Source organism: Chanodichthys erythropterus, chromosome 20, assembly GCF_024489055.1.
Source record: "Chanodichthys erythropterus isolate Z2021 chromosome 20, ASM2448905v1, whole genome shotgun sequence".
NCBI classification, from domain to species: Eukaryota; Metazoa; Chordata; class Actinopteri; order Cypriniformes; family Xenocyprididae; genus Chanodichthys; species Chanodichthys erythropterus.
In genome coordinates, this window is record NC_090240.1 from 10418718 (window position 1) to 10432491 (window position 13774).

Sequence of the window (13774 nt, forward strand, 5' to 3'; positions counted from 1 at the left end):
TGAATTTATAGCATTTAATAAATAATAAGGAATGTTGTTTCAATCACGGAAAGACGTCAGAACACAAAATTTTTCAAGTTCAAGTCCACCAACGTTAATCTGCTAACTCCCCTGACTGCTTTGTCTGACAAAATGGCGGATTCGGCGTTAGGATTGGTTAGTTCGTTCAATACCATAACTGAATTTCAGCTCCAGAGGCTTCCTCACAGCTTGCATAGTGATATAAACAATAACGTCTCTGTTACAAAGGTAACCCTTGTTCCCTGAAGGAGGGAACGGAGACATACATCAGACAGACCAATGAATAGGAATCTCGCTAGAGAGGCCAATCTACTTCGAGTGTAACTACAACGAGCCAATGCACATTGGCATGCAATCATATGCATCAGTTGCTCGCCTCGCAGTGCGGGTATATAATGAACAGTAGATGCGTTACATCTTCAAGTTTTCGCTGAGGAGCCGAACCGAACAGGTGGCAGCATCAGCGGGACAGTGACTGTGGCAACGGGACATACGTCTCCGTTCCCTCCTTCAGGGAATGAGGGTTACCTTTGTAACCGAGACGTTCCCATTCAGTCGGTCACATTCGACGTACGTTGGACAGACCGACGAATAGGAATCCCTACCAAAGCGCCACAGGAGCTGCCCCCTTCCAGTGCTCTGTAGTAAGCCACCTGAACCCCCTTGCCTAAGGACGATGGGACAGGGCTAACACAGAGAGAGGGAAAGACATGGGCTTCGTTTAGGAGCAACTGTGAAACCAGCCATATGGGATCCCCGTAGGGTCACACATATGGAACCCAGCCTAAACCCGGTTCTCAAGGATGCAACGGAGTATAGGCCTGGTGCCAGACGCTCCGCCACGTCGGCTGCCGAAGGGAGATCGGAGGACTCAACAGGGTCTGCCTTGTAGGGACTCTCTGGAGAAAAGAAGCGCATGTAGTGCAGCAAGCCGACTCTCCTTGCCTCTGACCTGAGGTGAGAACACAGGAGGAGACCGGCTCGACACAAAGGCTATAGAATCTAGTGAACGTGTTAGGTATCACCCAGCCCGCAGCTCTACAAATGTCTGTCAGCGAGGTGCCACGAGCCAGCGCCCAGGAGGATGCGACACCTCTCGTGGAGTGAGCATGCAACCTGAGCGGGCAGGGCACGCTTGGTAAGCCAGGCCGATGGCATCCACTATGCAGTGGGCCATCCTCTGCTTGGAGACAGTGCTTGCAGGCTCACTACCTGATCCCTGAAGGGAGTGGTTGGAACTGTGCGCACTCTCTTCTTGCAGACGCTGCCTTTTACCAGCTGTCAGAACAGCTTTTGAGCACTCTTTAAGTGCTTTTACAGCTTGGAGCAGCTTTTTTGTTGTTGTTCAAAAGAAGGCAAAACAAAGAAAAGAAAAAGAAAGAAGAGAGATCGACTCCACTGCTGTGCTGTCCTCCTGCAACAAATGAAGAGCAATCTGATCCAGAAGAGCTGACTCGTCGTTTGTTTAAACACTCGCTCGTAGACACCACTGTGTTAGTAGGTTCGGCTCTGAAGCGAAAAGCTGAAGATGCAACGCACCTGCTGCGAGGCGAGCAGCTGATGCATATGATTGCATGCCAATGTGCATTGGCTCGTTGTAGTTACACTCAAAGTAGATTGGCCTCTCTTTGCAAATTTGTTTCATTGTTACGTAGGTATGTAACAGAAAGTGAGATGGAATTGATGATGACTCCGGCAGTTCAGAATCGATTCTTTCTTTTAGACAATAACTTTATTTCTAATGCACTTTGATCTTTGAAACTTTGCAGACCTTTTACACTCGCAAACAACTATAAATACTACATGAAGGGGAATATTCGAAAAGCATAATAGGGGCGCTTTATTTTTGGATTAACAAGTAGTGGTTTTATTAATTAGTTATATAACATGTATTATTTTTAATAAATTGTATTAATAAACAGTAATTGTTATGTTCCGATAGGAATGCAAAATAATGTAAAATCAACCGGTAGTTATTGATATTTTGAATAGAATAACGAGACACAAACCTCTACATTCAATCGCGTTTGCGCCCATTTATTTTTGATCACAGTGCATACACATAAAAATGTTTAGTCCAAAAGTGCACACATTTGGAGAAATACATGTTTACCTCATATTTCGTTAGATAGAATAGAACCAGGGCTGTAAGCAGGGTTTCAGAATTACAGAGATCAGAAAATGTAGGGGGGTTGGCGGGCATGCTCCCCCAAGAAAATTGTGATTTTCCTGGTGTACAAATGCTATGTGCAATTTAAGATGTTTTAAGGCCAACAAATACATACATGCACAGTTTTGAGGCAGCTTTAATCGCATGTTTGGTAATTTCATGACTTCATTTACAACAGAACAATGACGGTGCATGCTCGTAGTTTCTTTTGCGGTTTATTTAAGCTATAAAATCGCGCATGCAATTCTTGAGTGCGCGCCGCAAGCGCAGTATAACAGCTGATTGGACAGTCATGTTAATTTTTCGGAGTAATTTTTTAATTCAGCAGAGGAAGGGAAACATAGACCAGAAGGGGGGAAAAAACCCTTTTATTTATATATTATATTATATTATATTATATTATATTATATTATATTATATTATATTATATTATATTATATTATATTATATTATATTATATTATATTATATTATATTATATTATAAAAAAATATTATACTATTAGTAGGTTTGTATTTAGTCAGTCTGTACGCAGATGGTTGGAGTGCTAAACATATAGTGAATAATATCCTAAATAGGAAAATAATTATTAAAATATTACATGTATTTGGGCCAATATCTACATTTTTACTTTCATATTGTTTATACATAGTTGTTTATTTTAAGAACTCTACTGAAGTCCTGTGAGATTATATTTCTGAATGAGAGTTTGTAGGCTCTGAAACACTTCGACCTGAGAAAGACTCCGTCTCTGGAGTTTGGGATGATGATTATATTTGCATACCTGCCGTATGGTCTTGCTGAGGGCATCAAGCTCTCCGGTGAGCTTAAAAACAAATCCTGATTAGTTTAAACATGCCAATGTGTTGTGATTTCAGTATCAAAATCAATCAGAATTGTTGTCTTTCTGTTTGTAGGGATCATGGCCATTCTGTTCTCTGGAATTGTCATGTCTCATTACACTCATCATAACCTGTCGCCAGTCACCCAGATTCTCATGCAGCAGACTCTTCGAACCGTGGCCTTCATGTGCGGTCAGTGCCTGAGGCGACTTTCACAAACCTACTGCTTCATAGAGGAGTTCTTCAGTTAACATGAACTTTACTCTTCTCTTCTGTTTTTTGATTCCACAGAAACATGTGTGTTTGCGTTCCTGGGCCTGTCTATCTTCAGTTTCCCTCATAAGTTCGAGCTGTCTTTTGTCATCTGGTGTATAGTATGTGTCGTCAAAGTGCTTGTTATCCCTGTTTGTCTTGCCCCAGATCATTACTGCTCTTTTTGTTCTTCAAAATCTGATAAAGCATGAATGCTTGCTGAACGCGTGATACGTCACTAGTTTTGTAGAGTCTTATCTGAACTGAGTTCAAATAAACAAAGAAAATGTGTATTATTATAATGTTTATTAGTTTTATGTCATCAGAATTCAGTTGAAGTGTTTTTCTGTCACAGGTTCTGGTTCTTGTTGGTCGGGCTGTGAATATCTTCCCGCTATCCTTCTTGCTTAACTTCTTCAGAGATCATAAAATCACCCCCAAAATGATGTTCATCATGTGGTTCAGCGGTAAGAAGATTCAGTAAATGGTACATTTTAATTTCCATTTGGTTTGAAGGTTAGAAGTGAGTTTACCTCATTCTTTTTCAATCTTAGCATTTAAAATTTTCAAACATGCACTTTTTTTTTCTTTACAGTAGTTGTTAATTACATTGACTTTTTTTTGTTTGTTTTTTTACATTGAACATCATTTTATTCAACATCTTAAAATAAATGTTATTTTAAGGTATAAAACAGAGATATTTTAGATCCTATATCTAGTAACTATTCATTCTTTCCCATTTAAAATAACATTTTAACATGTAGTTTGTTAATAATAGTAATGATAATGAATTAATAAAACTGCATTCCGTCTAAGTTCGTGTCTTCCATGCTCATGTGGTCAGGTCTGCGGGGTGCGATCCCATACGCCCTCAGTCTTCATCTGGGTCTGGAGCCCATAGAGAAGCGTCAGCTGATCGGCACCACCACCATAGTCATTGTACTCTTCACCATCCTGCTGATGGGGGGTGGAACCATGCCCCTCATCCGCATCATGGACATTGAGGAGAGCCAGTCACGACGCAAGAACAAAAAAGATATCAACCTGAGTAAAACTCAGAAAATGGTGAGAGAAATGTTATCTTTATCATTTTCTTTTGAAAACAAATTGCAATTCTCCATTTAAAGACAATGGTCTTTATTCAAGAAATTTTCATAAATCTACATTGAGTAATTTGTGTGAAAAATGAACCTTTTCAAAACGATTCACAAACGTTTAGAAAACCTCAGATTTCATAGTTAAACATGAGTATGTTAATGTATTCCAATAATTTGTAAATTGGGCATAAACCCAGAACCAAATAAAAACTAGGATAGAAATAAAACTTACGGTAACACTGTAGTATGGGAAACGATTCTCACTTTTAACTTGTTGCTTATTAGCTTGCATATTGGCTGTTTATTTGTGCATATTAATGACTTATTGTGCATGATTATTATATGTATATGATTATTTGTAAGTACTTTATTACTTATTATAAAGTATCACTTTATGCAAATGAGCAGCACATTTCACGAGCAACAACCAATTGGGGTCAAGACTGTCAGTAGAGCTCACGTCACCGTCTCGAGTGCAGACAAGGACAGAGTTCCTGAGCGATTTCACTGTTTTATATGATTTGACAATACATGGATATAATAAAATGATGTGTGGAAAAGAAACTGTCAGCAGGCTTAGTGAGTTTGATTCATACATTTATAGTTTATTTTGTAATGCATATATGATGTGATATGATATATAATGCAGTGAGCAGTTTAGCACTGCTGCCGTTCATAATTTTGATTATTAGGGACAAGTAAATTGATTAATAGTCAAATTCAAATTGTTTTAGTAAGTTTTGGCAGTACAAGTGGGTGCAATTCGTTGATTAATCAATCATTAATCTGGTTAATGAATGCACTGAGTACTGATGTAGTTTATAGTTATAAACTGGTACTCTCCAATACCATAATGATACTTTTAATTATTTTAAGTCTAATTCCTAGTCAATTCATAGTCAAATTGGAATTGAAATTTATATCATGTACAACTATGTGAATTATGTGTGCAGGAACATTTTGTGGGATTTTCTGGACTCCCTTCACATGATTGGTTTCAGAATACTGCATAAATGCAAAGGCTAATTGGCCATATGAATGGTTCAATCAAAATGTTAAACTTGCAGACCAATCTTATTGGTGCTCAGAGTTATAGAAATAATACAAAGGAAAATGGAGTAAGCTATTTGCAAACATTTTTATCAATGACATTTGGAACAGAGAAAAAAAATGCATCTTTCTCTCTCTCTCTTTCTCAGGGTAACGCCATCGAATCTGAGCATTTGTCTGAGCTGACAGAGGAAGAGTATGAAGCTCAGATTTATCAGAGACAGGATTTGAAGGGTTTCCTGTGGCTTGATGCCAAGTATTTGAACCCTTTCTTCACCCGTAGACTCACACAAGAGGTTAGACTGGTCATAACCTTCCTAACAGATTATTCCAGTTATAAGGCTCATTTAAATAATGTGAGGAGTTGACTTGAAGAACTGGTTGTAATGTATTGTTATTTCCTTCCTCTCTAAGGATCTTCTGCATGGGCGGATCCAGATGAAGACGCTCACTAATAAATGGTACGAGGAGGTCCGTCAGGGTCCATCTGGCTCTGAGGATGAGGACGATGAGGCAGAACTGCTCTGAGACAATCATAAGGGGCAAACAGAGATGCGGCTGAGTCAGAACTCAAATGAGCCGTTCTCACACCATGTGACAATTGGACTGTACTGCACTGTGAAGAACTCCTTTGGTTTCACAGAGAACTCCATGACTGGAGCGATTCATGGCTAAATGAGGAAAAGGACAGGAGTATGTGGTAAAGAAAGCCTGGGATTGTTTTGTGTAGAGGCACTAAACGCGAAAACACTGAAAGAATAAATATGGAAGGCTAAACAAAATTTGAGGGGAAAAGCAAAAAAAAAAAAAAAAAATGCAATATTGGACACCTTTACATTATTATTTTTTAATATATAATTTGAAACACCATAATATAATGTGATTGTTGCGATACCTTTTTTGGTGTTGTTTCACATACAGGGAAATTACATCAATGAATGTTTCTGTGATTGGAAATAACTTAACAAATGTAACCTATTTTTCTTTTTTATTAAATATTTATTTGTTGTGTTGTCTTTATAAATGGGAGTAAAAGGGTCTTTTATAATGTTTCTTGACACTGTATTTTGTAGCTAACTTGAGTTTATAATTAATTCTAATGAAGGAATGTACCTGTGCATAATAAACATAAACTCTATGCACAAAGCTGCAGTGGGAAAGTGGTGTAAAAACAAATGTGAATAAATTATAGATTATAATAACTTGTGTGTAGTTGTTTAACGCTGTCCAGTCCCTTCATCCACTTGCTTCCAAGTTTAGATTCACAACAGACATGAATTTTGTTTTAATAATTATTATTATGATTATTATTATTTTAATTAAATGGTGACAATATAATATCTGACCACAAGGGGGTATTATTGTATTGTTTTAAGTGTCTATATTATCATAGCTCATTTAAATGCCTTTGTTTATGAGTATATGGTTGTATGTGTGTGTCTTTCAGAGAAAGAAAATGCCACATTAAGCACCACTCAACAATGTAGAACAACAGCTCACTTTGGTTGACATAAATCTATAAAGGCAGTTACGAGTCAGGGAAGCTCTGGTCATACTGAGAGAAGCCTGAGTGTCCAGGCCATAAAAGCAGCCTAAAAACAGACAAGGTCAAATTAGAGTTTTACATCGGAACATGCTCTTTTCTTGTGAAGCCCTGCTTAACTTGTCTATAAGCACATTTGTACATAGTTTTGTACACTATACTTGAATAGTACCTTTTTAATACTTGATAAAATGATAACTTTAATAATCATTCACAACAGACTTGTTTCACATTGGCATGCCCTTTTTAATATTACAGTAGAATTCGGAGTGTCACATTTGAATCATCACACTTCACACTTGAATCATCACGTCACACCTGAATCATCATTCAAGTGCTTGGAACTGCTTAAAATACTAAAACATAAAGCCCCGTGAAGCCAGGGTTTACAGTGAACTTAGAACTTCTAAAGCATAATATGCTTTTTATTAAAGCATATTGCTTTAATAAAAAAAAATGGTCTAACCATTTTATAATTCATAAATTAAACACATACACACACACAAAAAAAAATATATATATATATACATATATGCCAGAATTGAAACCCGATTTTAGAACATAGCACCACTTGGGCCAAAACCCTTATTATAAACTTCAGTATTTCATACAAAATAATCACATAACACAATAAAAAGAAACTATATGCCTCACATCACTTGAATCAGCACTTTGGTCAGCATGAGTATGAGAGGCCGTATAGGCCATCATTTTTGAAAAGCCTCCTTGTGGTAAGATGGTCAATGCAGTGGCTAACTGACAGCAAAAGAAGTGGCAAAACACCAGAAAAAGTCCATGGAAAGTTATTTTTATTTTCGGGATTCACAAGTTTCAAGTAGACATAGCAGAAGCCAAGGCAACATATCCAATGAATGGGCAAGTTTAACACAGGGAAAAAAAAAAAAGAAAAAAAACCTATTTAAAGTACAACTCAACACATAACAAACAAAAAAAAAAAAAAAAAAAAAGTTTAAATGGTTGGCTACTGTTCCAACAAACACCTGTCGTTTTTGTTCAAACATTTCCACTGCTCTTTTATAATCTTGGCCCCCTCCCTTAGTATTCAAGCGGACCAATCATAACACTCCATTTGTTAAAGTACTTCACACTTCACATAGACTTTCAACCTCACAAGTCACACCCAAGATGAAGTTTTCCTTTAACCAAAGGCTTCTCTCCATAATAATTCATCAAAGTATACATGTAAAAGACATTTTGATCCACACATCCTTAATTGGGTAACTCATCCCCTTCAGGATGCCATAAAACTGGTTTCCTGTTTGCGGGCCACTCCTTTTTGGGCTTTCCAGGAACCAGTAAGACACAGAAACGAAACACACAAATTTACAGTTGTGGCCAAAATTATTAGACCCCTTCATAAATATGATCAAAGATGATTTTAAAAATAAATCTGCATTGTTTATCCTTTTGATCTTTAATTTATAAAATTAGCAAAAATGTAACCTTTCATTGAAGGAAAAGAATTGAAAGTGGGGGGGGAAATAACATTATGAAATAAATGTTTTTTCTCCAAAACACGTTGCCCACAATTATTAGCACCCTTTTATTCAATACTTTTTGCAACCTCCTTTTGCCAAGATAACAGCTCCGAGTCTTCTTCTATGATGCCTGATGAGTTTGGAGAACACCTGAGAAGAGATAACACCTGAGAAGAGATCAGAGACCATTCCTTCATACAGAATCTCTCCAGATCCTTCAGATTCCCAGCTCCATGTTGGTGCTTCTTCTCTTCAGTTCACTTCACTCATTTTCTTTAGGGTTCAGGTCAGGGGACTGGGATGGTCATGGCAGAAGCTTCATTTTGTGCTGGTTTTGATGTTTGTTTTGGATCATTGTCCCAACGGATGATCTAACCACAGCCCATTATAAGATTTCTAGCAGAAGCGTCAGGTTTTGATTTTTTATCTGTTGGTATTTGATAGAATCCATGATACCATGTATCTGAACAAGATGTCCAGGACCTCCAGCACAAAAATAGGCCCACAACATTAAAGATCCAGCAGTATATTTAACCGTGGGCATGGGGCACTTTTTATCCATGTGTGCACCAAACCCATCTGGTGGATTTGCTGCCAAAAAGCTCTTATTTTAGTTTCATCTGACCGTAGAAGCCGGTCCCGTTTGAAGTTCCAGTCATGTCTGACAACAGAATATGCTGGAGATTGTTTCTGGATGAGAGCAGAGGATTTTTCTTGAAACCCTCCTGAACAACTTGTGGTGATGTAGGTGCTGTTTGATAATTTATTTTAGGCTTTCTGAGATTCAAGACTCAACTAATCTCTGCAATTCTCCAGCTGTGATCCTTAGAGAGTCTTTGGCCACTCAAACTTTCCTCCTCACCGTGCATTAGGATGATTTAGACACGTCCTCTTCCAGGCAGATTTGTAATATGTTTAGTTGATTGGAACTTCTTAATTATTGCCCTGATAGTGGAAATGGGGATTTTCAATGTTTTAGGTATTTTCTTACTGCCACTTTCTATTTTGTGAAGCTCAACAATCTTTTTCTGCACATCAGAACTATATTCTTTGTTTTTTCTCATTGTGATGAATAATTAAGGGAATTTGGCCTTTGTGTTTCCTCATGTTTATACTCCTGTGTAACAGGAAGTCCTGGCTGGACAATTTCATGTTCTTGATCACCCCGGTGAGCTAAAAAAAAAATGTAAATATGAATGCAAATATACTTCAGAGATATTTTACTCATAAAACATTCTAGAGGTGCTAATAATTGTGGGCAACGTGTTTTGGAGAAAAACATTTATTTCTTAATGTTATTTTCCCCCACTTTCAATTCTTTTCCTTCAATGAAAGGTTAGATTTTTGCTAATTTTATGAATTAAAGATCAAAAGGATAAACAATGCAGATTTATTTTTAGAGTCATCTTTGATCATATTTATGAAGGGGTCTAATAATTCTGGCCACAACTGTATATTTACACATTTCTTGATTTCATCACCATATTTAATGTTCCAGGTTACCAGCAGTCACCATGGGATGTGCACCTTCCATGTTACTGCTTCTAAGTAAAACAAACAAAATAAAGATCTTATCAAACATGTCTATGGTGTTTTCATTTGAACCATGTGTGCTACCTTACACTCCTACAAACACTAGTGAAACAAAAAACATTAATCAACCATAGTGAAATTCATTTATATGCATAACTGAAAAGCCTCTAAACACTAGTGAAATGAAAAACATTGATCAACCTTAGTGAAATTCCGGTTTGGCAATGTGAGGACTTCTGGTTTGGCAATGTGAGGTGCAGACGTGTGTTGGCAGAGCTCCTGACAGTTACTAATAAAATACACTTTATTAGTGCCATTTACGCTAACAATCCTTTTCATAAGATTTAAAGTGGTGCAGTTGCACTGATACAACAAGATGAATAAGAAAAAAACTGCAGCAAATGCCCCGCCAACATCAAAGACCAGTGTAGTCCTCATCTCCATGAGCCAGCTTGTAAAGGAGCTAACAAAGCAACAAGCTTCGATAAAAGAGGACATCTCAGCTCTGATCCAAGAGTCAATGGTGCCGCTTCGGTGAATGCTTTAACGGAGACTTTGGCAAGCTTGCAGTCCCTCTTGTGTGCTACAGAGACACTTGCGGGTGATAACTTCACTGCACTGGCTGTGACCGACATAACTATCAAAACTCTGAAAGAACAAAACGTGACATTCCTGGATCGTGTTGATGCCTTGGAAAACCGGTCATGGAGATCAAATCTCAGGATCTTAAATGTTCCGGAGAACAGCGAGAAAGACCAGTCTACAATCAAGTTCATGTCCAAGATGATAATGGAAGTCATGGGTCCGGATGTTTTTGAAAAGCCTCCTGAATTGGAACGAGCACACTGATCTTTGGGTCCAAAACCACAGGAAGGCTGACTTCCTCGCCCGCTGGTTGTGTTTTTACAAATTGCAAGAGAAGGAAAAAGTGCTTAGATGGGCTAGACAACATGAGACAAAATACAAGGACTCTACTTTGAGGATCTATCCTGACATATCTGCCGATCTCGCCAGAAAGCGCACCGCTTTTAAAAACGTCAAACAGTTGCTGTACCAGAAGGATGTATGATTCCAGTTGCTTCATACAGCAAGACTACGAGTTTATTTTTTTCTTCTTCTACTCTTCTAGTAGTCTTGGTCAGTGTTTACGGGCTTCATTAAGGGGCGTCACTCTTTCATCAATATTCGAAAACTTCTTAATGTTGTGCATTCTGCTGCGTAAGAGAGTAGTCCTGAAGTGATTATTTCTCTTGACGAAAAGAAAGCATTTGATAGAGTTGAATGGAGCTATCTATTTGTTGTATTAGACAAATTTGGATTCGGCTCAAAATTCACTTACTGGATTCACCTACTTTATCATCAACCAAAGGCAGTCATAATCACAAATAAGATATGCTCACAATATTTCTCTCTTTCCAGAGGCACACGGCAAGGTTGTCCCCTTAGCCCTTTACTATTTATTTTGGCTACAGAGCCACTATCTTCAGTACTCAGATCGTCACAGTCTATTAGTGGTATTAAAAGAATGGGTGATGAGTATAAAGTTTAAGAGTATTACATTTCTTTATACAATCTATTATTATATACAAACCCGATTCCAAAAAAGTTGGGACACTGTACAAATTGTGTCTAAAAACAGAATGCAATGATGTGGATGTTTCAAATTTCAATATTTTCTCCAGAATACAACATAGATGACATATCAAATGTATAATGTATACATTGATACATTGAAAATGTATAATTTTAAGGGAAAAATAAGTTGATTTTAATTTTCATGGCATCAACACATCTCAAAAAAGTTGGGACAAGGCCATGTTTACCACTGTGTGGCATCCCCTCTTCTTTTTATAACAGTCTGCAAACGTCTGGGGACTGAGGAGACAAGTTGCTCAAGTTTAGGAATAGGAATGTTGTCCCATTCTTGTCTAATACAGGCTTCTAATTGTTCAACTGTCTTAGGTCTTCTTTGTCGCATCTTCCTCTTTATGATGCACCAAATGTTTTCTATGGGTAAAGGATCTGTACTGCAGGCTGGCCATTTCAGTACCCGGATCCTTCTTCTATGCAGCCATGAAGTTGTAATTGATGCAGTATGTGTTCTGGCATTGTCATGTTGGAAAATGCAAGGTCTTCCCTGAAAGAGACGACGTCTGGATGGGAGCATATGTTGTTCTAGAACTTGGATATACCTTTCAGCATTGATGGTGCCTTTCCAGATGTGTAAGCTGCCCATGCCACACACACTCATGCAACCCCATACTATCAGAGATGCAGGCTTCTGAAATGAGCACTGATAACAACTTGGGTTGTCCTTGTCCTCTTTAGTCCGGATGACATGGCGTCCCAGTTTTCCAAAAAAGAACTTCAAATTTTGATTCGTCTGACCACAGAACAGTTTTCCACTTTGCCACAGTCCATTTTAAATGAGCCTTGGCCCAGAGAAAATGCCTGCGCTTCTGGATCATGTTTAGATATGGCTTCTTTTTTGACCTATAGAGTTTTAGCCGGCAACGGTGAATGGCATGGTGGATTGTGTTCACCAACAATGTTTTCTGGAAGTATTCCTGAGCCCATGTTGTGATTTCCATTACAGTAGCATTCCTGTATGTGATGCAGTGCCATCTAAGGGCCCAAAGATCACGGGCATCCAGTATGGTTTTCCGGCCTTGACCCTTACGCACAGAGATTGTTCCAGATTCTCTGAATCTTTGGATGATATTATACACTGTAGATGATGATAACTTCAAACTCTTTGCAATTTTTTCTCTGAGAAACTCCTTTCTGATATTGCTCCACTATTTTTCACTGCAGCATTGGGGGAATTGTTGATCCTCTGCCCATCTTGATTTCTGAGAGACACTGCCACTCTGAGAGGCTCTTTTTATACCCAATCATGTTGCCAATTGACCTAATAAGTTGCAAATTGGTCATCCAGCTGTTCCTTATATGTACAATTAACTTTTACGGCCTCTTATTGCTACCTGTCCCAACATTTTTGGAATGTGTAGCTCTCATGAAATCCAAAATGAGCCAATATTTGGCATGACATTTCAGAATGTCTCACTTTCAACATTTTATATGTTGTCTATAGTCTATTGTGAATAAAGTGAAGTTCCTAAACGTAATTTAGGGAGGAGCGAGCCCATCTAATCTTCCAATCAACAGCCAGAGTATATAAGCAGCTGCTTAACTCTCTTCAGTCTCAGCTGTTTCAGCATCACACTGAACAATGTCCAACACCATGGAAATTCCACCATCCCCCTTTAGACGACGAACTTTCCCCGAGACACCAACAAGCACATCTCGCGTAAGATCGGATCTAACAGATCCAAACACGGATGCTCATACAGACCACGCTCCAGATAACCACTCTCTCCTCCAACCTCAAGATCGCCCGTTTAACTGCGCCTCATCAGTCTTCTTCACAGACTTCATCTCTTCATTCTACCACCGCTAATACACTGATTCTACCCATTTCAAATGGTCCGCCAACAGCCTTTGTCAAGTCCTCTTCAGCTCTGGAATTAATTTCTCCCGCAGATCATCAAAAGCTAAACTCTACGATCTTCTTTAGTTCTAACAACAGTTCCAGCATGTCAACAAACACTTCAACATCATAAAAGCAAGACTCAGAAGTTTCTCTTCCGACCTGATGTCCTGAACATAAACATTTACAGCACGCTAATCCACAGGCTGCCGCCGCCGCATGCACTTCCTTGTCCGCCATTTTTCCACCAGAAAAATTAAGAAAATCTTAATCTTAAG

General features: G+C 38.4%; 1 protein-coding gene across 2 annotated transcripts in view; it reads left to right on the top strand.

Moving 5' to 3' along the window:
- The window catches only part of slc9a8 (solute carrier family 9 member 8), a 50422-nt gene extending 43789 nt beyond the window's left edge, over positions 1-6633 (top strand). For both annotated transcript variants that reach the window (XM_067370976.1, XM_067370975.1), the window contains 7 exons: positions 2906-3011; positions 3108-3224; positions 3324-3406; positions 3640-3751; positions 4129-4349; positions 5581-5727; positions 5846-6633. In XM_067370976.1, the coding sequence (XP_067227077.1) occupies positions 2906-3011; positions 3108-3224; positions 3324-3406; positions 3640-3751; positions 4129-4349; positions 5581-5727; positions 5846-5959 (900 nt within the window). In that variant the 3' untranslated portion in view covers positions 5960-6633. The remainder of the gene's footprint in view (positions 1-2905; positions 3012-3107; positions 3225-3323; positions 3407-3639; positions 3752-4128; positions 4350-5580; positions 5728-5845) is intronic.
- The last annotated feature ends 7141 nt before the right edge of the window (positions 6634-13774 follow it).